Below are 26,274 nucleotides of genomic sequence, written 5' to 3' on the forward strand. Positions count from 1 at the left end.
CACTGTGCTCTGGATTATGTCAACTAGCATGGATTGTTCTACTGCAAAACGTTGGCCATTTTAGAGCTTACAGCAGAGACTATCTAACAAGCCCTTAGCAACAGTATCTCTGCTTACAGTCACAAAATTCAAGGTAGAGCATGGCATTTTTAGATGCGTCCCACGCATCTCTATAAGAGGCTTTGGCCGTCCGTCCGTCCGTCCGTTGGTCCGTCCGCCCTCCCGTGATGCGTTTCTGAATTGTGATTCCCTCTTGTGATTCCCTCTTGTGTCCACAAGGTGGCAGTCGCTCAGTTTTGGCCTGGAGCTCATGCGTGCAAACCAAAACGTCTACCATAATGGTTAGCAAACCGGCTACGCAGCTGATTGATTGCATTATCTGACACAACTGCAGAAGCACAGAAGTCTGTATGCATATTCCATCCATGTGTGCCATGAAATAGGAAGGCATGAGACATTTGCAGATAGCGTTTCCTATGTACACATCTATGGCCAAGAGACCGTGCTCTTTGCCAGTGAGAAAAACATGGCGGCACTTCCTGTTGATTTTCACATGAAAGTTTAGCTTAATTTAAAGTCCCTAAGCGACTATAAATGTTGTGGCTTCCATATATTGATGTAAAAGTGCCCCACGAAGTAATGAAGCACAACAAAGTTACTCCACATTACCATTTGACCACTCGTTTTTCTATGCTAACAGGGTAGCTAATGTAGCATTGTAAATGATCCAGGGAGAAAGGGGGAAATGTTGTGATTTCAGTCCGCCTGAGGCAACGATTTTCGTGGGGAAGATGACCTGCATCTCGGTGGCATTGAACCACGCCCCCGTGCCTTATTTGGCTCGCTCAGCACGTGCGTCCTCAGTCCAATCGCAATGCTTTATTTTCCCCAGACGTTTAATCGCATTTAAGTGAAAGTGCCATGTATACACATCGCAAAATAACTCTTAATCCGATCTATTTAAATCGCATTTATTAAATCGGACTTAAAAACATCATGTACACGTAGCCAATGTCTCATTGATTAGTTTATGGAACTTACGGTTTGTCTGTTACGGTCCACGAAGACAATATCCACGTGAAAACGCAAACGCCTGCAAACCACTGTTTTGACAGAAAGACAGTTCACCTGTCGCCTACTCTGTTTTCTTCCCAAAGCGGCATTTAAAAGTATTCCATGAAATCCAACATCAACGTCACTTCAAATAGGTGACAGCATCATGCACACACATGAAATAACACTTCAGTGAGGGGGGGACATCACTGCTCTCATATTAAAGTGAAAAGAGAATTTCACATTTTAGTTTATTTAATGTAGGCCTATGCAAAATTGCAAATAGCCTATTCATTGAAATCTGTCCAGAAAGGGTTGTAATGTTTGCCTGTTTTTTATGTTTGTAATTATTATTTTTCTTAAATAAAAAATCGTGATTAAAAAAAAAAATTAGCCTAACAAAAATAGAGATTTTATGTTAAAAAAAAATGTGATATGGGACGGACCGATGGCCCCCCTAGCTAAATTCGCCTTAGGTCCCCACATTGCTAAATGTAGTGTAAGGGATTATTTTGAAAAGACAGTAACATGTATTCAGTAATGCATTACAGTTTTTCAGTAAATTGCCCAACACTGTTGAAATCCTATGGTACTTCTTCAAATCCAGGCTACTTATACAGTACATGGTAGGCTTATTGATAAATTGCCTTGTCAGGTTATGAGGAGGCCAAGGGGGCGTTTGGGCAAAAAAGGTTCAGAACGGGCATAGACGGACGCATCTGTTGTCCGCCTGTCGGACTTGTTTTTAGCAGTTTAACTCCAGAATGTATGCTGCCCATTAATAAATGTTGCTCTTTTCATGCATTTACCAACACCATAAATGTGTACGCAATCACTTGGACATTAACACTTTTCATACAGGACTAAATTAATCTTCCTCATGTCCCATCATTTTGAACTACTCGTCATAGACACCACAGACATCCTATAGGAAGACTAGATGCGCCATCCGCGTTCCCGCCATGCAAGTCGAACATCCGCGCATGGCGGCCATGTTAGCACAGCTTGCTGACTCAACCAGTTGCACTGTGTTTTTGGTGATCCATACTAGAGCATGGCAACCCGACCGAAGTCCGACGGGCCTGGTCGGAACCCGACGGGCCGGGCCGGACTCGGACAAAAAAAAATAGAATATCTGTCGGACTCGGGTCGGACTCGAAGCAAACAGACATTGTGAAAATTGTAAGCAACCAGATGAAACGTTTCAGTTCATGCAACCAACAGTTTTGTGTTTTAAAAATAAGTAGCCTATTTGAATATGCATAAATGAAAATGTTGGTAGGCTACTCGTGCAAGAAATTATTATTGGCTGTATGCACAGTTACCAGTGGCAACATTTGGACGTTCAGCTGAGCAAGGATGCCGAGTCAACTTGCTTTCTTAATAAGCGCCAAATCAACAGTTGTCAGTGGACGCGTGGTCTTTTGTTGTAGTGTAGGCCATGTTTTAGTATGCCTTCAAGGCTGTTTTTAAAGGTTGAACATAAAATGACGAAGTTTGTCACTGCATTATTCGCCAAGGATTACATTCGAAGCATGGGCTAGAAAGGAGCATAAAGTGGATAACTAAGAAGACGCTCACGCTACTTGGAGTAAGGTAGGGTCACTTTTACTGTAGGCCTACAGTTGTAACTATGCGCGTGCAACCTTTCCTGATATTATATTGACCGCATGGAGATGAGATGAAATTGCACTCTCTGGGAGGGCCGAACAGGCTACTGTTCTTCGGGGTTAACTTGTAGCCTATCCTTCTTAACGGCAAGAGCCGGCAGCTTCACGGGGCTCGCGCGGATTTATTTGCACCAACAGTATAACAGATGCTCCGGTAGCCACGCTGACTGCATCCAAAACTTATTTGTTAGTTTTCGCCTTTCTTATCCTCTCACGCCCCTCCCATGCATTCGATCACCGCACCCAACATCTCTGGTTAGTCTAACCGAAACGATCGTCTTTGCCTATCCTGGCTATTTATCACGTGTTATATTGAATATGGAGCACACATACAGTAGAAACTTTTGCTTGCACACATGGTTCTGTTGTTATGACAGTGGTCTCGGGCTTCGGGCGGGCTCGGGCACAAACATTTTAATTAGTCTCGGGCTCGGGTCAGATTCGATCACTTTTCTGTCGGCTTAGGGCCGGGCTCAGACAGAAAAAAACTGCCCGAGCCACACTCTAATCCATACTCTTCAGATGGCCATAATTCCCTAAAATTTACGTCGATTTTCGAAAGGCTTGGTTTGTTATACAGTATTTTAGAAATCCAAATGTAAGTATTATGTTGATACTGCATAGTGATTAATATTCATGTTATATTATATTACATTGCCTACAATCATGTACAATATGGTTTAGTAGGCTTATTCAAGTAATTAAATAGATCCCATAAGCAAATGCACAAAGTATTCTTTTATATTTTGAATAAAATAACAATTAAACTGTCCCATATCTGCACACTCTACTTTGGGTTCGAAAGCTCCACCCTGTGTTCAAAAAGAATCATGACGCTTAGAATTAAATTGTTGCGATGTAATCTCTCTTCCAGTACCTCATCTGTCGCCTTTAATTCGATGCAAATGCGATTAATATATCCCTTACATCAACATAATGCACAGCACAACAACGGTTAAATTGTACATTTGCTCTTGGTCCATCTCTATTTTTGGACAAATAAAAGTGGGAAGCATATTACTCTCCTGTGCGTTTTACCTCAGTCTGCACTTAAGTTTTAAGGAGCCCAACTATTTATATACACATGTCAATATTTCAGCGAAATAACAGCATACATATTTCAGCATCTCAACGTTTCAATTCTTCAGTTAACTTCAGGTGTAACGGAGGCTCTGATGGAGAGTTTAGGCTGTGCTAATATGGCCGACCTGTGCAGACGTGCTTGAAATACGCGATGACGTATCTAGACACCTTTGGCCGCAAAACTTGACGCATTTTTGTCAGACCTATAGAGTTCTGTCTTTCCCTTCTTTCATTACCTCCACGGAAGTTATTTCGGTCGCAACTTGGTCTGTCTGTCTGTCTGTCTGTCTGTCTGTCAGCAGAAAACTCAAACAGTTATGAACAGATTTGGATGAAACTGTGGAGTTGTTGGAAATGACAAAAGGAACAAGTGATTACATTTTGGTGGCTATCCGGAACTTGGATTTTTTTTTTTTTTTAAGATTCTTCAGCATTGCTAGCTTAGAAATCTAAATGCCCCTAGTGACTGCAAATGAATTGCGGGGCAGGGAGGATTTTGACAATCCAATTTCTAACTCCACAAAAACGAGGCAGAACGCCTTGAAAAAAAAATAGGGTGTAGCATAGTCAAAAATTCTATCAAACATCTTCCTTGGTAGAGGTCTACATTCTCTGAGTGCACTTCAAATTCATTTGTTTATGTGGGATTGTGTAAACCATCAGGCGATAGCATGAGCATGTCTCCTTCACTTTCAAGTTTCCAGGTCATCCAACATAATGATGGGATTCATGACTTATTGTATACATGCATGTTCGCAAGATGTTGAGTCGCCAAGTCCTCAGTATTCACCACCATACACATCTGGCCATAAACATGCACGTAGCAGCTTAGTTAGTAGATATAATAGGAGAGAATGTGTTGTTGTTTGGTTGTTCAACTAAACATACCCTTTTTGCATACCAGTAATTTGTAAAATGGTCTCAAAATATATTATATAAAAATAAAGAAAATATATATTGTATCGCAAGTTATGCATTTGTTTTTCTTTTTAGCACCCCTTGTGGAGGCCAGCGTTAACGCTCCTTTGTGAAATGTACCAACAACACATTTCCTCCTCAAAATGTGCTGTAGATAAAAATGTTGTAAAAACTGTGTATGTTCAGATAGACAGGGTGGAGTTGTCACAGTGTCTGTATCTTGAAAAAAACAAACATTGATTACAGACATGAAGGAAATCTCATTTATGCTGTCTCTCAAGACATGTTCATAAAATGCTTATGCCATTTTCTGAGGATATTTAACATGTCACAGCCACTGTAATCTCTCCATACAAATAAACATTGAAGATCTTCAAAATAAAATCAAATTAAAATGAAATAAAACAGTACTGTAGAGAGCAGCTGAATGTTGAAGTTCAACTCAAACATCACAATTTGATTCACAGATTCGAAAACGCAGGCTGTCACAACTGTCATCACTGAGAAATGAATTACTTTCAGAAAACACAACACAGTCCTGATTCTGCCAGTTGTTTGGCTGGCCCGGTGACCAGGTCCTGAAAAAAAAAGAGCAAAATCATTCTTCGACAGACGTGGAAAATGTAGGTAGGTTTAAGAACGAAAGAAAGAAAGAAAGAAAGAAAGAAAAAATAAAGAAAGAATGAAAGAAAGAAAGAAAGAAAAAATAAAGAAAGAAGGTAAGAAACAGATTAAACTACAGTACTTAACATTACTGTGCTCAATTACTACCATATCTGAAGTCGATATTTTCAATGCTGATATATTCAAGCAGTGTACAGTAGGCTATGTATATACTGTATATAGGATGTGCACATCTGCTGTTTATGCATATACTGTTTATATGTCTGAAATTATTATTTAGATGTCATAGTATACCTGTCAGTACTGCCCTACTAATATACAGAATATTGGGGTCCTGCTAATGAATGCTATGTGTGTGGTCATCAGGTTGAAAAATAATTTCTTCCTTTGGAGTGATTTAATTGCAATTAATCTGTCTATCAATCAATGCATCAATCAATACTAAAATATGGCATCATCTTATAACTGTAGATTCACACCTTAGCACAGCGCGTGGCATTGTGTCAATCCTGCATCGAGGCTTTTGTGTAATATCTTTCTACATTTACATGCACATTCATCTCGATTTTAATAAGCAAAAAAACTCATCTTAATTTTAAAAAAATGAGGAGCCATATCTCTATTTTATTATTTTTATTACTATTTTAGCCCATTGAATTCTATTGAGTATACATTTTTAACTTCTAAGGGTTTTATTCTCTAAGATTTTGTATTATTATAATTTATTTATTTCCTCTTGCTGTTTGCACATTCCTCTAGTACAGTGGTCACCAACCTTTTTATGCCCGAGATCCCCAACCTCTGCCCCTAGATGGCAAGCAAGATCTACCTCTTGAAGCGTTGACAGAAATAAAAATTCAGTCAAGACTGAGTCTTTCAATTTAGCATTATTTTAGATGAATTAGTTTAATATCAATATCAGTAATTGTAGTGCTATGGGAGTCAATGTGATGGCTATGATAACTGAACATGGCCATGTAGTCTACTGTAGGCCAAATTGGCCGAATTTAAGACCCCCCCAGCCCCCCCACCCCTTTCAGGCTCATGTTTTGAGGCCAAAAAAAAAAGAAAAAAAAAATTTCACATCGGACATGAATTGCAAATGCTGCTTTTATTTAGTTGGAAAAGCTGATGATTTTGTTTTGAAAAAGTCATCCATGCTTTTATCTCGTCATGCCTTGACTACTGCAATGCCTTGTATGCTGGCCTCAGTGCTTCCTCCCTCTCCCGCCTGCAACTTGTGCAAAATGCTGCTGCCCGCCTCCTTACCAAAACTCGAAGGCGGGAGCATATTACGCCTGTGCTTGCTGCTCTCCACTGGCTCGCTATACGCTACAGAGTAGATTTTAAGATTCTTTTATTAACCCTCCAGGTCCCTCAGGTCATTAGAACAAGCGCTCCTCATTGTGCCATGCTTCAGGTTAAAAACCAGAGGAGACAGAGCTTTTGCTGTAATGGGCCCCAAACTGTGGAATGACCTGCCACTCCATATCCGCCGATACCCCTCCCTAGCTGCTTTTAAAACTCACCTTAATACTCACTTTTATGCATTAGCTTTTAACACTGTATGACCTCTGTGTATGCAACTAGTTATTTATCTATTTATTTCTATTTTTATTCTTCTTTATTTCTTTCTTCTCAAACGTTGATCAGCCCCTTAGCTTTTATATTTTTTCTAATTTTTAAAATGTGTCTTTATGAAACTGAAACTTTATGGTTTAGCCTAACATAACCTACCCCCCCCCCCTTTTTTTTCTTTTGTTCTACATGATGCTCAGATTTTAGATCTTATTGATTGTGACTTTTCTCTTCTTCTTTTTTTTTTGGCAAGTGGTCTTTGTATCTTGTCCTATGTCCTCAAGTATGTATATGTGTTCTAAGGTTGAAAGATTCCTTTCAAGTCCTCCTACTTGTCCAGCACTTTGGACAGCTACCTCTGTTGTATTTTAAAGTGCTTTATAAATCAAATTGACTTGACTTGACTTGACTTCCCACGTTTAAATAGGGAACATATTTCGCAATATCATTTCCATTAACACTTACTTAAAAGAGCACAGATAGCTAGCCTACATAGATGCTCTTTCCCTTTCTTTGCACACACGTCACTCCTGACAGGCGCCAGCAGCCCGGGCCGTCCTGCGTGTGATGCAACATTCCACTCGCAAAACTTAGGTAGGTAGCCTAACCAGTCCAGTAGGCTACTGTTAGGTTACCTATCGCGCAGATTTGCCGATCCAATGCTTTATTGGCGGCAATATCTAAAATGCAGCTGTCTTGCCAAATCATTTACTGCATTCAGAAGTTTTTCCGTTGGACTGACGAGATGGAACGCAACAAAGCTGGGGTAGATTTCTCAAAGGCGAAGTAGCTAGTCGGTTAGCAACTTTGCAGAGTAGATACTATAAAAGTTGCTAACTCCTGTGTCTCGAACGTTAGCACACAAAGTAACTACTGCTTGGAGTAATGTGCACTCTGAAGTAGTGGTGACTTTGAAAGTGAGGCGCCTCCTATCCGTATCTCGACAATGAAGTTGAAGTACAGCTGGAGTAGATCCATTGAGTCCAGACATCACCTCAGCCACCCCAAGTAAACACACAGCGCTAGTCTACTTCAGAGTGTGACTCCACCCATTAGCTAAACTTGTAGTACATATTTGACCACAAATGTGTCAATATCTTTTAATCCTGTGGTGCAAAAGCGATGAAAATCAATCGACATGCACACAAAGTGATGATACAGCTGCGAGAGTGTTCAGAACACAAATTCACGTCATGTCATTTGTTCGTGAAAAAAACGTCATATCCTTGGAATCTGATGAATCCCAGACTAATAATATACTTTTAGCTGTATACCGATTGAATTGCGTCTCATTTCGATGTGTAATTTGTGAGATATTTAGATAAGAAAGTATTGGTTACTCCCGGAAATGCACTGGCTTACGTGTCAAGTACTTAACATTTTTTGGCGCGAATTTCATTTCATAGCCTAGGGGTATTTACGCTTGCCTATCAATGGGATGACGCGAGCCACGCTGGTTCGAAACCAGTGTGCAGCATGTTGACAACAACTCGTGAAATCGTGTTTTGGACCCTACAGTGTAACACATTTTCCCTTGGCTGCACGTGTGTGTTGGTAATGCACAACATAAATGATCTATTTCTGCCAGATATTTCCAAAATTGTGGCACTGCAACCATGTGGATTCGAACCGGCGTGACTTCTGTTTTCCCATTGGGATGCAAGCGTGAATACCACTAGGCTATGTACTGAAATCCGCGCGAAAAAAATTTAGAGATATGACACTTCAACAGGCGATTTTTTGGGAGTAACCACAACTTTATTGTCCAAATATTTTACAAATTACACCTCGGAATGAAACGAAATCCAATCGGCATGCAGATAATACTGCATTATTGGTGCGGACAGTGTCAGATTGTAATGCCACGGCCGTGTCACGGTGTCGTGACATCCAATCAAATGTGCTGGTGGTGGTTGTACACTATTGCTTTCTACTTCACGCACTGAATTTAGGAGGAAACAGCTGAATCATGACTCAGCAATCATGCTTATCTCTTGTTGCTTCTTTGGTCACGCACTGCAATGCCAAGAAAGTAAGTAGCCGTGTGGACTCAGGAAACTGGCCGCACTACTTTTGGCTTACTGTGGGAATAGTAAGGTTTCGAGAAATGCACGGATTTCGCCTTGAAGTAAGTAGATAACTACAAAGTACCTCTGTAGTTCAAAGCTAACATTGCGGAAACGCACCCCAGATCCGTAGCGTTGCAACTTCTCTTCCTCGTGCGCTGTCCCATCAGCACCACTCATTAGACGTCTGATTACTTCTAGCTTTCATTGCGTGCTGAAGGCAAAACTCTCGCCATTATTCTGTGTTGTTGCACTGTTGTGAGGCATATCGCCAAATAAGATAAGGTGAGAGAATTCTTTGGCAATATTATTTCTGTGAAAATAAGCCGACTCCCATTTTTTTGTCTGCACTGCTGATTAACGAACTCATTTTTATGCCATTTTCTGACGATATTTAACATGTCACAGTCACTGTAATCTCTCCTTACAAATAAACGTTGAAGATCTTTAAATAAAATTGTTTAATTGAGGACATAGGACAAGAGTGTGACCCCTGCTCTAGTAGGCCTACTGTATATACTTTATTTAGGAAAGACATATTTAGTGCTATTCACTTCCCCTACCTAATGTACTTGCACTACCAGCGCTTTTGCACACCATTGCATTTGGTCATTGTGTGATACCAGTGAAGTTGAAAGTTGAGCGGAATTGTTGAATAGTTTGTCCTGTCCTGCCTATTGTTATGTCATGTCTGTTATATCTGGGTGAATGTGTATTGTATGTGTTAAATCTTTGTTTTTATCATGTCATAGGCAATACAACCTGCCTGGTGTTTACCTTTACTTCCTGACAAAAAAAAATCCCCATTGGGGACAATAAAGTTTCTAACTAACTAACTGAAACTAGCAGCTTCAACTTCATCAGCCACCAGCCTTTCATATGCCATGCCATGTTTGTAATGCATCAGTCATGACCAAAAAAACTAAATTAGTCATATTTCTATTCTAAAACTAAATTAATGCTTTAGTAGACATGACTACCAGTCTGATGTACACAGAACAGACAACAAAGAGGTTCTACTAACAGGTTGCTGTTGGTGAGCAATGTTCCGTCAACCCAGCGAAAAGTGCCCTCCTCATCAAGATCAGATAGGCCAATCCAGAATCCTGCTCCATGATTCGTCGCAAAATCCTGGGCAGAATAGAAGAGAATAGAATGGAAATGTCTTAGTGTACAACACACATAAAATACAATAAAATACTAATATACTACAAAGGCCTACAATGTATTTTCCTGTTCTAGAGTACAATATATTCTACAAGTACAATGTTAACTACGTATATAAAGGTACAAAGACTAAGAATCACTACCCAGGCTCCGCCCTCGCGGTGACGCGACACCTTCGGCTCATCTACACACACTCAGCCAATTTGCTTGTTCAGGTACTTTCAGGTTCCCTCTACAGCGGGAAACTTCACCCACTTTCTCGGGAACCAATCAACTTTAAGCATTTCCAACCGTCCTGGGAAGAGGCATGTTCAAGGCAGTGACGTGGTTTAAGCAGAGACCTTCTATTGGGACTGAGAAAATGTTTGGTTTAAACTTTGCCTCAGCCTATTCTGCCCTCGACCAGTAGCAAATCAAGGGAGGTGGGTCAACCATGCCGTTTGAGAATGTTAGTTGTTATGCTCTTGGTCAGGCCAAGTCTCGAAGAGATTTGACAGTCATGATAATCAGGCTAAAGAATCACAGCTTCTCCATCCATGCAGATTGGTGAAGCCGCATTGAAATACTACACACCCAAAAGATGGAATGCCCTCGCATTGGCTGTAAACTTGCTGAGGGGCCGCTGGGACTCAGGGTGATAAAATCGCAATGAAGACTAAAATACCCATAAACAAATATTTAAATAAAAGCTGTAAGCTTGTAATGTCACCAGTAATATTACAGATGACAATTTTATGCACTCGACCCAAAGATTTTGGCTCCACTATCCTTAGGCCTATAACTGGGAAGGTTGCCTTTTTCATACATGAAAAGGTGGCTCTTCTCCATGTCGGCCATTTTGAATGTCCAGAATAGACATTTTTAGCTGCAATACTTACTCTACTTTGGTCATACTCTAGATTAGTTCATTACTTCATAAATATTCGTGAAAAGAACAAATTTGACAATAGGCAGCACAGTTGCAATACCTACTCTGGCCACCATCCTACACAGTGCATCTTTAATGATTAAGTGATGAGTCAAAATATAAGGATCTGTCTTTGTTTTCAATGTTTGCACTGATGATGCTTTGACCTGGTCTGGTGACCGAACCGTTTGTACTTCACTTGGGAGGCATTTTTTTTATTTTCTCACATGCAAAAAAAAAAAAACACTATTACATTGGCGTTAAAGTGTGCAAGTTCCTCTTGCTTGCTCTCAGTTTACCTATTGGGACCTACACATCCACCAGGCATCAAGTCCAAAGTTGCGATACCTCCACTGGAAAGAGCATAATGCTTGCATGTCATACCATTTCTTCCGTATCGTTCAGGATAAGCAGGTGTCCTCCCATGGACTCACAGGCGTCTCTACTGTCAGTCCAGTTCATCTTGTCCGTGGAGAAGTAGTAGCACCTCCCTTCATAAGTCCGCCGGATTCCTGAACAGCTTGACATCTTGGACTGGAGATCTGTTGAGATTATTGAAAAGCACAAATGCATTATCAGGTGAGGTGTCATTTTTCCAAAGCTATATTGTATTAGCTAGGCAGAGGACAGTCATCTGAAAGCTGTAACGGTCTTTTTTTTGCTCGTTTTGTTATTATTATGGGTAATGACGGTGCAGATGTACTTTAATCTGTAAATTGTTGTCGTTTACATCTTAAAAGAATATACATTTTACGCCTACAATAAAATTGTCATCTGTTATATTACTGGTGACATCACAGCTTCCAGCTTTTATTTAAATATTTGTTTTTTTAGCCTTCATTGTGATAGGACAGTGAAGCTGGAGACAGAGTGATGGGGAAGGGTTGGTAAATGATTATGGGTTGGAATCGAACCCTGGTCCCCGTTGTAATGGTACAGCATTTCAGCACTATGAGCCCCAGCGCCCAAAATCCAAGGATTAACAGTGGTCACACGTGTCGTGTATGTATGTACGGCAGTACACACAGACACACACACACACACTAGTCTGAAACCATTGTTTATTGGGGAGAGCCACGTCTGTTCCACAGGTGCTGAAGAATAGAAAGCGGTATAGCCTAGTATACCAGCAGCCATATATTTTTGCCTGTGAGTGGGTCTAGCCTCGGACAATGCCCCATGCCCTGAAATTGACAAACCAATCACAACGCAGGAGATTTGTTTTTATTTGTTTTGAACCTTTGGATGCAAAGCGGACAGGGTTTTGACGGAGTGATGACAAAGCGTTGGCCAATAGGCACAGACACAGTTTGAAAACCAACGGGTTGTTCCCATCAACAATCTTCTGATGTCTTACTGATCAGGGCCAGACTAAATATTCACACATAATCTCACATTTAGTCTGGGTTGCCAGGCTAGTATAAATAAAGTTTTTAAGCCGAAATAGGGGAAATTAACCCCTGGGGGGTCAAACAAGCATAGCAGCAGGTGGATTCAAGAAATGATTCAAATGAGTGCCTGTGACAATCATAATCAACAGCCAACGTCTGTTGACATCAGTGAAAGTATGTGGTGTTGCAGTTAAAGTGATAGCTGGCGGCTAACTGGTCTCATAGGACTCAATGTTAACTGCTAGCTTGGAGGTAAAATTTGCACTGCCATAACCAGAGAACGGTTGAAAGTACAGGAGAACGGTAAACCCTATTATTTAACTCAAGTGGAGGTGTAAAATAAGCTTATTTTCAAAAATGGGACAGTTTCTGGAAATGGACTCATTTTACATCTTCCCTTGAATTTAAATAATTGAGTTTTACCCTTCTCTTGTTCTTCCTGGAATGGTATTAGTGTGGTAATGTTCATTCTACCTATAAGCTGACAATTGTCAGTGAATCTTACGTGTCCGGCTAGCGGCAGGACCCATTAGATTCAATGATAGTTGCTAGCTTGGAAATAGAAGTAACATCAGCGAGAGAAGAGAACGGCTAAGAGAACGGCTTAAGAACAGGAGAAAGTAAAACACAGGTTTACCTCAAGGGGAGATAAACAATTAGCTTATTTACAAAGATGGCATCAGACTGTATATCAATATAAAACAATAAAATCAAATGTTGGCAGAACAATGTTCTGCACTTTTGCAGAGTCGATGTGCAGTGACCATAATAACAACAGAACAGGAAAAAGGTAAACACAGTTGTTTAACTCCAGGGAAGTTATAAAATGATCGGTAACACTTTATTTTAGGGATACATCTATTAGCACGAATACATACAATATTAATGCCTGTGTAAGTAACTTGTAAGGCATGTACTAAGCAAAATCAGACAGTTGTTAGACATTTATTCGCAAATGTCTTGTTCATGCACAATAAGGGATTTATTACCAATATAACCTTAGTAACGACCTCGTAGACCTAGATTTCTATTTATGAGTAAGCAGTAAGGGCCAGAATCACTGACTAGTATACAAGTCAGTGGCCAGAATACAAAGTGTATAAGCTCCTGGTACACTGTGTGAACAAACTCTGAACAGTGTGAAAACAGATGTGGAATAAGGGTCCCTATTCTTAAGTGAAGCATTGCTCAGCCCAGATGGCTTTGGGCCCCCACACTACCTAGGGCCCCCACTCTACCCAGCCCCCCTTGGGAAGCAAAGTGTAAGAGCATATTCAATTCTGTACCAGTCTAAATAAAATTGTTCTCACTTATTCTGCGCAGTACGTGAGACGATAACAGGAAGCATTATATAGCAAGGATTGGACGTAAACCTCTCAATGACGGTGGGGTGGTGAGATGTCATTTTTCATACACCAATTAGTTAAAAACCCTTCAATAAATGCATATGAATATGCATAAATGAATATACATAAATGAATATAACGATGAGTAATAGTTTGGAAGCGAAACAAAGCTATTCCTTTGTGATAATAAATAAGTTAATGTTTGAGAAACTTCGCTCCAAGAAGTGCAGTGCATGATGGGTACGCCCTTTGTCAGAAATGCAATGCATGGCCAATGCAGCAATGATAATATTTCTGTTGTTGCGTACATGGCAAATTCTTTGGATAACAACTAAATTGCACGAGTGAGGGGAGGAGCTAAGGACGTAGGTAGACGCAGAGCCGGGTAGGTTGTCTGTAGGCCTAGATTGCGTACCCATCATGCATTGCACTTCTTGGAGCTAACTCACCAACCCACCGTCATTGACAAGTGTACGTTCAATCCTTGTTATATAATGGCTCCTGTTACCTCTTATACATTGATGTGAACAACAGAATACTAGATGTCTCTGCTAATCAGAAATGAGTTATTTAATATACCCTTACACTTTGCTGATAAGGGGGGGGGGGGGATCTAGGTAGTGCAGGCCTGGGTGGTGTGGGGGCTCTAGGTAATGAGGGGGACCTTGGTAGCGCGGGGGCCCTAAGCCATCTGGGCTGAGCAATGCATCACTTTAGAATAGGGACCCTTATTCCACCTTCCACCTGTTCAGGGTTTGCTCACACAGTGTGTCGGGAGCTTATACATTGTATTCTGCAACTTACTACTTACTAATAAATAGAAATATAGGCTTACTGGTCCTTACTAAGGTCATTATTAGTAATAAACCCCTAATTGGGCATGAACAAGACATTTGTGAATACATGATTAACAACTGTTTTATTTTGCTTAGTACATGCCTTATACATTACTTACACATGCATTTATATTGTATGTATTAGTGCTAATAGATGTATGCCTAAAATAAAGTGTTACCAAATGATCTTATTTTTAGAAATGGTTTTGGCAGAACAAGGCTCTGCACTATTTCGGAGCCATGCAGTGGCTTCAACAAGAGTTAGTCCACCACAGCTATGGGGAAATCTTACCTTCAATCTGCAGTGTAAGATTGGCATTCACAGTTGTCTGTGCATCTAATTGCGCCTGGATATCTGTTAAAGCACATCAAATAGAAAAAAATTACCTGCAGGAACTTGAAGAGTTTGTTAATTATACAGTTATGCTTTTCTCCACAAATGATAGGCATGTAAATGAAACACATGCATAATTGTAATCCTCCTACATTTATGTAGTGTAATGAGATGTTCTCTCAGGCTGGTTCTGTCAAATTCAGTCTACTGTGCCATTGCTCTTTTAAAGGAATGCATAGTGCAACAAATAAGCAATTTGATCATGAAAAACAATATTTGTGGAATGGATTTATAGACAATATATTACATAAATTTATACTATATAGATATAAAATTTGCATATTACCAGAAATGGTACAGTATCAATAATTTTAGACAATGAAATCGAGTGTTGGCAGAACAATGCTCTGCACTATTTCGGAGCCATGCGGTGGCTTTAACAGCCAATAGTCCACCACAGCTATGGGGAAATCTTACCTTCATTCATATTTATCTGTGTCGCCAATTGTTCCTGGATGTCTGTTAAAGCAAATCAAACAGAAAATAATTACCTGCAAGAATTTGAATTTATGTTTTTCTCAACAAATGACAGACAAATGAAACACGTGCATAACTAAATCCCAAATGTATGTAGTGTAATGTTTCTTGCCTAAAAGTTGAGCTTCTAAAATCGTTTCTGTGAAGGAAATCAGATCATTACATTACTGAAACTGAAAATATATAATATAACACACAATCTTATGTAGAACATAAACATATAGCCCCCTTCAAAATAACTGGTTAGACTTAATATTTTACTATATATATACATTTATAAATACTTTTTAATCTTGTTTTCCTTGCTGTTTAAATTTGAAAAAAATAACCATCCTACTATCAGTTAGTCGTGGCAAACGTCTTTAAAGAGGAACATGTTTATGATTGGAATAGGGAGCACATGTTTTGATAATGGATACCCAGATGTATAAAACACTGGATCTTTAAGTTAAATACACTATTGCTACATGCAAACCATGTGGCTCAAACATAACTGTTATTACATATCAAAACATATTTTTGTAACTGAAATGGTATTGAATGTATCTGATATTTCACATTACCGTTCAAGCTTCTCCCTGGTTTCTGATTATCTATGAAAAAGTCACCAAGAGTTCATTATTTAAAATATATTGCACACATTCCTTTGTTTCAAAAACTAATGTGGCAGTTAATTTTCAAACTATTTTAAAGATAAATCCAGCCAATTTCAACATGCAGCTCTATTGCTTACTCCTACCCTTGACATACCCAGACAGTACCAGAAAGCATTTTTTTCCCTTTATTTTTTAAAGGCCTTCTACGTGATCCTGACCAGCTAATGGGGACGTCGGTTTGTGTACACATATTGATTGAAAAATACTTAATTACTCAATATTTTGCAACAAAAGTTTTGCATCATCAGCAGACACCAACACAGCACTAACCAGGCACGGATTGAGCGTCTGAACTTACCATGTTACAGAGGTCATTACCTCAGTGACGGTGGAATAAAGTATCTATCTAATTTGATATTTTCATGAATATTTACTAAGTAATAAACTAATATTTAAGTTACTAGTATGACCAAAGTACAGTAAGTTTTGCTGCTAAAAATGTCTATTCCTGGAAATTCAAAATGTTGGACATGGAGAAGATCCAGCTTTTCATGTATGAAAGTGTAATTTTCCTTTCAAAATGAAGAATTTGCTGATGTATTTGTGAAAAAGTAACATTTGTGTATTTAATGCATGAATACTGGAAATAAACTACTAAAAATATTACACAGTGCACATTTAAACCAGGATCTTAAAAAAAAAGTCTTACTCACAGAGCACTGACATAGTAATAGTAGTGACAAAAAGGAGAATACACAGGCCACGTAGGAGAGCTGCACATCTCAGAGACACAAGCACGTAGCCCTCCATATCATTACTCCTTGAGAAATCAGGTGGAGGATCTGGCGGGAAAAATATATATATACAGTATACACAATATTTTACGTACTGGAATGGAGAGCATGCCAACATGCATGAAAGCTGGGATTAGAATCCAGGGTTATTCTACCAAATATTGATTTCTGAACTCTTCCAAAGTCAACACATTACTATTAAGTTGTTTTATTCTTCGATTTTTTTAAGGTCTGAAAACATTGCATCTTTAGTGTTATTTTGACCATTTGTAACTTTCTGCAAATAAATCCTCTAAATGAAAGTATTTTCATTCAAAATTTGGAGAAAATGTTCTCAGTAGTTTATAGAATGAAACAACAATGTTCATTTTACTGAAACACATACCTATAAGTAGTAAAACCAGAAAAAAAAATTTTTTAGATGGTCTCTCATTTTTTTCCCATATATACAGTATATACTGTATACACACACACACACACACACTAGTATTTGCTAACCTGCCTTGACTCACATACTTAACTGCCATCCAATTCTAAACCCATAGTGTTCAAAATGATTTCTGTCCACCTTTTGTAGCTATTAGAGTATCGTTTATTGATCCCAGGGGGAAATTAGGGTGTCAAGTAGCATACACACATACATAAATAAAGACATTGCTCACGAGACATTACACACATACTTAGACATAAAATAACCATATATAGCTCACTGTTACACACATAACTTAAGACATAAAATAACCATATATAGCTCACTGTTACATACATTTGCCCAGGCATATCTCTCACACTCTCTCTCACACACACACAAACACACACACACATACCAAAAAATAATAATAATAATAATAATAATAAAAAAATAATAATAAAATAAAGTGTCCACATGTGCCTTAGCTGAGTGGCACATAGAAGCCAGGACAAGTGGCCAGTAAAGTGTCCCTTAGTGTCCATAGTCTCTCTACCTAGTACAATGTCCATTGTATTCCTTGGGGGCAAAGAAAGAAAGAGAGATGGGAGTTAACACACGTCGCCAGCTGTGTCACCCCGCTGTGTCTTTAGGAATTGTTTAACATTTTTCCGAAAGCGCATTTATGCAGACAAAAAAATGATACTGATCAAGAAGGCCTGACTCTCAGTGTTCGCACTGATTCCTCCCAAAAGTGTTCTACTGGGTTCAGGTTAGGACTCTGTGCAGGCCTGTGAAGTTCACCCATACCATGTTCTGTCATCCTATTCTTTATGGACCTTGCTTTGTGCACTGGTGAACAGTCATGTTGGAAGAGGAAGGGGCACGTGTCAAACTGTTCCCACAACATTGTGATCATGGAATTGTCCAAAATGTTTTGGTATCTGAACCATGGCAATGCAGTTTTGGAAGAAATCAAAACGTCCTAAGAACACACCCCTCAACCTTGTGGACAGCCTTCCCAGATGAGTTGAAGCTGTAATAGCTGCCTGTGATGGAGTGACCATCACTAGGGTTGTGGGTGTGTTCTGACTGTCACAGCAATGAGCCTGGCTCTTTGGTGTAGCGATCAGTGCCCCAGTTTACAATCCCAGAAGGTTCAGGTTCGAGTCCCAGCGGGGCAACTTTACTCCCCTTCCCTACAATACCAGTGGGTTAGGAATGGGATGACAGCAAGTTCATATGTGAGTCAAGGCAGTTTAGCGAAAACTTTTGGTAATATAGTGTTACTTTAAACTATAAACATAAGCAATAAATACATATAGTTTTTCACATACTGTAACTGATGAATTCTACAGGTGGTGGGGTAAAACAATGCAAAAAAAAACCCAAGAAGAATACTTACCATTTTTTGGCACCTCACACTTTACATATCCCTCTTCCGGCTTAGGAGGCATTGTAGCTACATGATAAAAAAAGGACAGGACACTTTGGTAGGTAGCCAGAATCATTGTTCTGCAAGAGGCACTGCCCCAGTCACAAGCGGTTCTCTGAATTTGAGTATTTATATAGTTATTATAGTTTATAGAGTTTTACCTGTCATCTTTTTCTCTCTGTCTGGTGATATTACTTCTTAGCACATTTCCAAAAAGACTGTTCCTAGTTTTTCACAAAGTAGCGCATGAAATAAAAAAGTAATAATAATAAAAAACTCACCACTTGTGGCTTCCCTCTGGTCCAGAGTAGGCCTCACACAATCTGTATCCATAGCTGCAACCAGAAATGAGAGCGACCATCATTCGACAACACAGTCTTTTATTTCATTATTTGTTTGTTTGTTGTTTGTTTTTAGTGCTCCAGTGAGCATTTGAAGTTGGTCTTCAGCAACAACAACAAAAAACGTGCGTTTCCGTTCACAACTTGTCTAACACACGGATAATAGAATTCCTTCTGGCTTGTGATTATAAAGCTTAATTTTTGGCTATGTCATTAGCTTATGTAGGACCAGACCGACCTCCACATTCATCTGAGCTGTGCGTAGGCATATAGGCTGTGTGTGCGTAAGTGCCTTCATGACAACAAAACTCTGGCGAATAGGCCTGAATGGTTACTGATTAATTATGCATTTCAATATGCGACCTTGCGTCCACATGTGGCCTCACGGGATGCTGATGCACCGCCTCGGAGAAAACAATTAACTTAAGTCACCGCTGTCAGCCTAGCCACAATATTTTTTGGGCAACTTCATCATTCACCATCCAGTTTGCAAATGAGAAAATGACTTTGCAATTGAGCTTTTGCGAAACATTGAAATATAATGATCTTGTCAGTGATGTCATCACAACGTATTACTTCCCAGTACGAGGCCGAAAGCACAAGACGGAGGACAGGACGCAATGTTGCATATTGGTACCCTGGGTGAAATCACTGTCACCGTGGGGAAAGTTCAACATCAAAGGCAGACTCGAGTCCTCCTGCTCAGTGCTCACACGTAGCCCTGCTGCTGAATGAAAGTTGCACGCACGTTTTTGCTTCCATCTGAATGTTTAAATCTTAAATTTTGCGAAGGGTCTGTGTTTGCCTCGAAAAGTTCCCGTTAGGGTTAACAATCACTGACAACTGCACAAGCACCACAGACCCCGTCCCAAAATGTAAACATTCGGATGGAGGCAAAAACGTGCCCTGCAACTTACATTCAGCTGTAGGCTAGTGCTACGTTATTACGGTATGTGTTTTGGGGAACGCAGCCCTGTTAGTGCAGACCCTGAACATAGGCTAGGCCTACACTAAGTGTATTATCCTGAATGATGGCTGGTGGATCTGGAAAACACCACCAGCCACAGCGGCCAATGGGCAAGAATTAAGGATATAACAAGCCAAGAGGAGACTAATTTAGCTCGTACCAGCAATGGTTGAAACAAAAGAATATGCTCACCTCGTTCTGTGTTGGCTGTGTTTTCATCTAAATGTTGGTTGAGGTGGTGTCTCCCGTTGTGCCCATACTCTGGTTACTATCCATTTTACTAGTATCACATCACACAACTATGTATTCTTAAATGTTGACGAACATTGCCAACGGTAGCTTATTGAAACTATGTTCAGCTGTCAGCGGCATGTCATTCCGACTGAGACGACTAGAGGTTGTTATAGCAACCGAAGAACTTGCTCTCAGCATCAACCACTCGAGGGAACTCCAGAAGGGCACGATGCGATGGCCTGCTAGCAGCACACAGCCAAGTTTTTATTGTCTGTTCAAACATGTCTTTTGACGTGGTTCCAGACATTACACAACGAAGAGAATAGTTGCATCTATGGCCTTAATTCACCAAACCCCAAACAAATTGATACAAAAGGTTTTTCAACTGATTTCAATAGCCTACATCCGTCTAACTAAAAAAAAATCTAGGCCTAGGCCTAACATCAGGAAAGGTGTCATTTTCAAGAGCAAAGTTTTTCAAAATAAGGGTTATTACAGTATAATTGCATTATTACCTAACTTCAAAATACCTATTTATTTTATATTAAAATCCCAGAAATGTTGTATGAAAATGAAATGAAATGAAATGTTTTCGTCATAGGCCTAGGCCTTTTTGTCAAAATTGAGCTAACTTCCTTACATTGTTCAATTTCACTCTGTCATGCTATTTGCATGAATTAACATGTTTTCAGGATCTGTTTGATTGGAGTGCTGTTAGGGTGGATAAAGAAACTACTGCTATGGTAATATCCATGTGCTGTTTGTCAGGGCACATAGGCCTAATCAGTGATCATGGTGTCACTGGGTGTTTTGGGTCTTTCAGCAGCTGAACTGAACAGACAGGAGTCATTTGTGTAAGTAGGCTAGAGGGCAAGATGAAATGGTTGGTACTGGAAGACAATATTCCTGGAAGGAACATGGGGCTTTAGCATACCTTTCAGATACGCCAAAGTAGGGTCTGGTGTAGCTTTGTTGACAAGGGTCAGGGCCTTGTATTCAATTTGGGCATGAAAAAGAGGAGTGACATGCAGTGACACTTGCAAAGGTATTATTGCACAAGATGGAAGACCAGTCAGGAGAGGGTTGCAGTAGTGAGGTCAGATGGACAGTAGGCCTACCAGAAGTGGAGTCATTTAGGTCAGGCACAGTTTGATTTTAGGCCTAAGTTACTGAGAAGCGACATGACTGAGACTATGTGGTCAGAGCAGAGGATGATAGATGCTCATCAATAATGATACCTATGTTTCTTGTGGCCTTCTTTAGGCAACAGCAGAGTCCATTATTGAGTTTGATATCATGGCAGCCTGAATCTTTGCCTGGGATCACCAGCAGTGCTGTTTTAGCGAGGCGTAACTGCATTCCATCATACTTATGGATAGTTCAGAGAGGCAAGCGGTAAGGTGTGCGTAGACCATGGAGTCATAGGTCACAAATTGAAGAGTTCAGATACAAAACCCCCTAACTCCATTTCTGAAGACCTGCACTTCTATATTTTTAGAGAACCCCGTTGTTGGTTTGGTTTACATTCATGTACTTGATAATAGGCCTACATATAAATAGTTATATTACATAAATAAAATAAAAAATATGCAATTTTTATAGCTTTGTATTGAATAAAAATGAATTAAGATTATTTTCTGAAATGGCACTTAGGGGGTTTTGCATCTGAATTATTCAATTGCAGATATGACTGTGCTTCATCAGTGTAACAGTAGTATGAGAATCTGTGAGAACAGATGACATGACCCAGTCACGTGGTGTACATGGCAAATAGGAGCCCCAGCACCAGCCCTTAGGACAACCCTGTGGAGAGGCTATGAGTTGAGGACAGCTGACCTTGCCATGATACATGCTAAGAATGATATTACCAGACTCATAGAATGTCTGGAAGATTATTATTCAATTATTATAATCTAAGAGAGGTGTTAAATAACCTTGTTTTGAAAAAAAATGCTCGCTGGCGTGTCTGCACAAAGATCATCTGGGTCACGACTGTGACCACGGTTCCCTTAGCAGGGACCAGATCTAACACATGGGATGTGACATATGCACGGATCCAATCGAAGCACTTTCTACTCACGCCGAAGGGCTGAGAGGCTGTCAGTCATCCCCAGGGTCTGCCCTTAGGGCATAAATAGCTGGGTATGACGTAGCCTCGGCCTCTTTCAACACTGACCATTATGCCCAGCAAGGCACTGTAATCGCCACGCAGTGTTAGATCTGGTCCCTGCTAAGATATAAATATATATCTTGAGTACTACCACCACACATTATCTCACATACACACATGTTCTGTCTCTCACACACACACACTCACACGAAGTGTAACTGTTCAGTAGAGAAAAGAATCGGGAAGGGGGGGGGGGTAGTGGCTGCAGGTTGAGTGTTCCAGTGTGGGGGGCTAGTTTATGCAGTCCAGTCACCAATGACAATCTCTTTAACTGTCTCTTTCTGTGTGGTGTTGAAGAGCTGGATGGCCCTGGGGACAAAAGACTTCCGTAGTCTGTCTGTCCGGCAGGGGAAGGCCCGGAGTCTGTAGCTGAACAGGCTCTTCTGGTTGCCCAGAAACGGGTGCAGGGGGTGTCTGTCATTTTCAAGTATTGAGTCCAATCTGCTAAGTGTCCTTTTTTCGGCTGTGGTTGTGAGATCCTCCAGTTCCATACCCACCACAGACCTAGCTTTCCTCACCAGCCTGTCAAGGCGTCCAGCGTCCCTCTTCCTTACGCTACCTCCCCAACTGTCTTTCCCTCGATAGAGACAGGCAACAGTGGTGGGGTGGTCCTCCTGAAGTCAACCACCATCTCCTTTGTTTTGGTGGCATTCAGCTGCAGCTGATTGTCCCGGCACCATCTGACAAAGTTCTCCACCAGTTCCCTGTACTCTCCTATCTGTCCATCCTTGATGCATGCCACAATAGCAGTGTCATCAGAGAACTTCTGCACGTGACAGGTCTCTGTGTTGTAGCTGAAGTCAGAGGTGTACAGGGTGAACAACACGGGGGAGAGCACCGTTCCTTGTGGCGCACCCGTGTTACTGACAACAGTCTGGGATGTATGTTCACCAAGCCTGACGAACTGGGGCCTCCCAGTGAGGTAGTCAGTTATCCATGTCACCAGTCCTGTTCCCACTCCCATTCGCAGCAGTTTGTCTTTCAGCATGAGTGGCTGGATGGTGTTGAAGACACTAGAGAAATCAAAGAACATGCTTCTCACAGCCCTGTCTCTCTTGTCCAGGTGAGAATGCACCCTGTGTAGCAGATACAGGATAGCATCCTCGACTCCCACTTTCTCCTGATAGGCAAACTGCAGGGGATCTAGAGCATGTTGGACCTGGGGCTTCAGTAGGTTGATCAGCAGCACACGTTCAAAAGTCTTCATTATGTGAGAGGTGAGGGCAACTGGTCTGAAATCGTTCAGTTCTTTGGGGTGTGGCTTTTTGGGAACTGGGATGAGACAGGATGTCTTCCACTGTGTAGGGACACATGGGACCGTATCCCATCACGCGTGAATTACAGTGGAGGCCTAAGCACCCACCTTATGGGCTTATTAATAGGGGCAAATGCAAGGATAATATGTGATGATAAAGCACATATAAATCAACATGGTATGCATTTGTTACACTTCCAGATGGGTTGCAAATCTGGGTAATCACATGTTCCCTGCTCCCAGCCCAGGTGAAAAAGTGGTTCAATTTAGTACAATAAAAGCATGACTGAAGTGTACTTAGCATGTTAAAAGTGCACTCGTGCTTTTTGTGCTAAGAAAAAGTATGTTTACAATATGCTTATTTAAAGTGTACTTAAAATTAGATGTAATTAAGTTGCTCTCAAAGAAAGTACACTTAGCGAACCATACTTCAAGTGTACTTCGAAGATGTTTGGCTAAAGTGTATTTAGAGGAATATACTAATAGTGTTCTAATAGTGAACTTACTAAAAGTGTATTTTTTAATAACATATTGCAATTGTACTTTTTTAAAGTGCAATATGATTACACTTCACCCAAATGTCTTTGAAGTGTGATTTTCTATAGTGCGCTTTAAAGTAAATCGCTTTAACATATTGCAAGTACACTTTTTCTAAGTGCACCATGATTGTACTTCACCCAAATATATTCAAAGTGTGCTTACACAAAGTTAATTTACCCATCATGCACCATCATGCATGTACCATCATGCAATGCACTTCTTGGAGCTAAATTTCTCAAACAGAAATCCATTTACCTCTAAGGAATATCTTTGGTTTGCATGAAAATATTACTCATTGTTATATTCTGCGTTTATTGTAGGAGTTTTAACATTTTAAAGTGGTACACAAAAAATGGCCATGTTCCCACCGTCATTATGATGGTCACGTATATGTTCTGGTATATATAGACTCACACTTCCCTTGATATCACGGTGAGAGGTAAGTTGGAACTAGTTGTTCAAACAAAGGATTAAGGGTCATCATTCGTGATCAATTCAAATGATCAACTGCAGGAAAGTCTAACAAGAATGAAATAAAGTGAAATGTGTATCTGAAATCTCTGTAACAATGCAATGATTGTAAATGTCAGTCGTGCTAGGCATGCACACTGTATCACTGCTGTGACATGTGGCTGTGTGTAATGTACAAGCTCTGAGAACCAGCATGGATTGTAGTATTACATTTATATTATTCGTTGTACTTGGGTGTGTACTGTAAATATACTTCAAGCATACCTGTTATATATTTACAATACTTAATATGATATACTTTTTACAGACTTAAAATGTTCCAATGTAGTCCAAAGAAGCATGAAGTTAATATACTTTTATTGTACTTCTAGTAACAATAAAATGTTATAGAAGTGTACTCAAGCACACTATTAATGCCATACGAATGCATGGAAAGCGTGTTCGGAGCATACTTTCAAAAGTATGCTTGTAGTGCACTTAAAGTTGTCCAAAAGCGGTGCCAATTTAGCATCCTCAGTGTGCTGCAAGTGTGCTGAAGTACTGCTTTAGTAGTGCTTCAGCGCACTAATAGTGCAATGAAGCGCACTTTAAATCGCCGAAAATAGTACACTTTGTACTAAGTACGGTCAAAAAAAGTACACTTTAAGTATATGGGTTTTTCACCTGGGAGAACACCCTGCAGAAAGCTAGGCTCACTCACTTCTAACATAATAACGAATGAATGTGTGATGAGAATTCCAACTGGCTGCTCTACATATCTCTTCTATGGAGACACCCTTCAGTAGGGCCCAAGAAGAAGAGACTCCTCTAGTCGCATGAGCGCGCAGTCCCTCTGGAGCTTCCAGGGACTGGCTCCTGTAAGCCGGCTCAATGGTTTCCACTATCCAGCGTGATAGGCTTGTTTTTGACAGTGGCCTACCCTTAGCCTGAGTGCCAAAACACACAAATAACTGATCAGACTGCCTGAAAGACCTGGTGCGCTCCCCATAGCAATGGAGAGCCTGCACCGGGCACAGTTTGTTCAACTGCTCCTCCTCTGCTGATGCAAAGGGAGGCGGTGAGAAGCTGACTAACTCAATGACTTGAATACGGAAAGGAGTAGATACTACCTTGGGCGTGTATGCGGCATTTGGGCGCATAATGACCTTGGCACCCGCTCCGGAGAACTGCATACAAGCCGAGCTCACTGAGAGAGCTTGAATATCACCTATGCGTTTTGCTGACACCAGGGCCAGCAAGAAAGCTGTCTTTAGGGAAACAAGCTTCATGTCCACCTCTAGATAGTCTGCAGATCTACTAGTCCACCTCTAGTAGTCTGCAGCTCCAACACATTTATATGGGCCTTGGCCTGGGCCGCAGACCAACGGCCGTTAACCGATCTCCCGTTGCAGACTGCCTCCCAACCAGTTGTAGACGCGTCGGTCGTAATCACCACTCGGTGCGTCACTATGCCTAGAGACGCTCCCGCTAGTGGTGTCAACAATGATCGATTCGGCGATCCGATTCGATCCGGGGCATGGACAATCCAGATCCAGATCCGGCAAGTTCCAGA

General features: G+C 40.5%; 1 protein-coding gene across 1 annotated transcript; it reads right to left on the reverse strand.

Moving 5' to 3' along the window:
* Nucleotides 1-4,973: 4,973 nt before the first annotated feature.
* LOC134437024 (CD209 antigen-like protein E) lies at nt 4,974-20,485 on the reverse strand. Its single transcript, XM_063186453.1, has 11 exons — nt 20,245-20,485; nt 19,026-19,079; nt 18,715-18,771; nt 16,820-16,948; nt 16,074-16,103; nt 15,623-15,649; nt 15,451-15,492; nt 14,932-14,994; nt 11,451-11,608; nt 10,017-10,123; nt 4,974-5,302 (listed from the first exon to the last, which is right to left on the reverse strand). Exons 2-11 carry the CDS (start codon nt 19,075-19,077, stop codon nt 5,167-5,169), a joined length of 801 nt encoding a protein of 266 aa, XP_063042523.1. The 5' UTR covers nt 19,078-19,079; nt 20,245-20,485; the 3' UTR covers nt 4,974-5,166.
* Between the last annotated feature and the right edge of the window lie 5,789 nt (nt 20,486-26,274).

Source organism: Engraulis encrasicolus, chromosome 21 (genome assembly GCF_034702125.1).
Source record: "Engraulis encrasicolus isolate BLACKSEA-1 chromosome 21, IST_EnEncr_1.0, whole genome shotgun sequence".
NCBI lineage: Eukaryota > Metazoa > Chordata > Actinopteri > Clupeiformes > Engraulidae > Engraulis > Engraulis encrasicolus.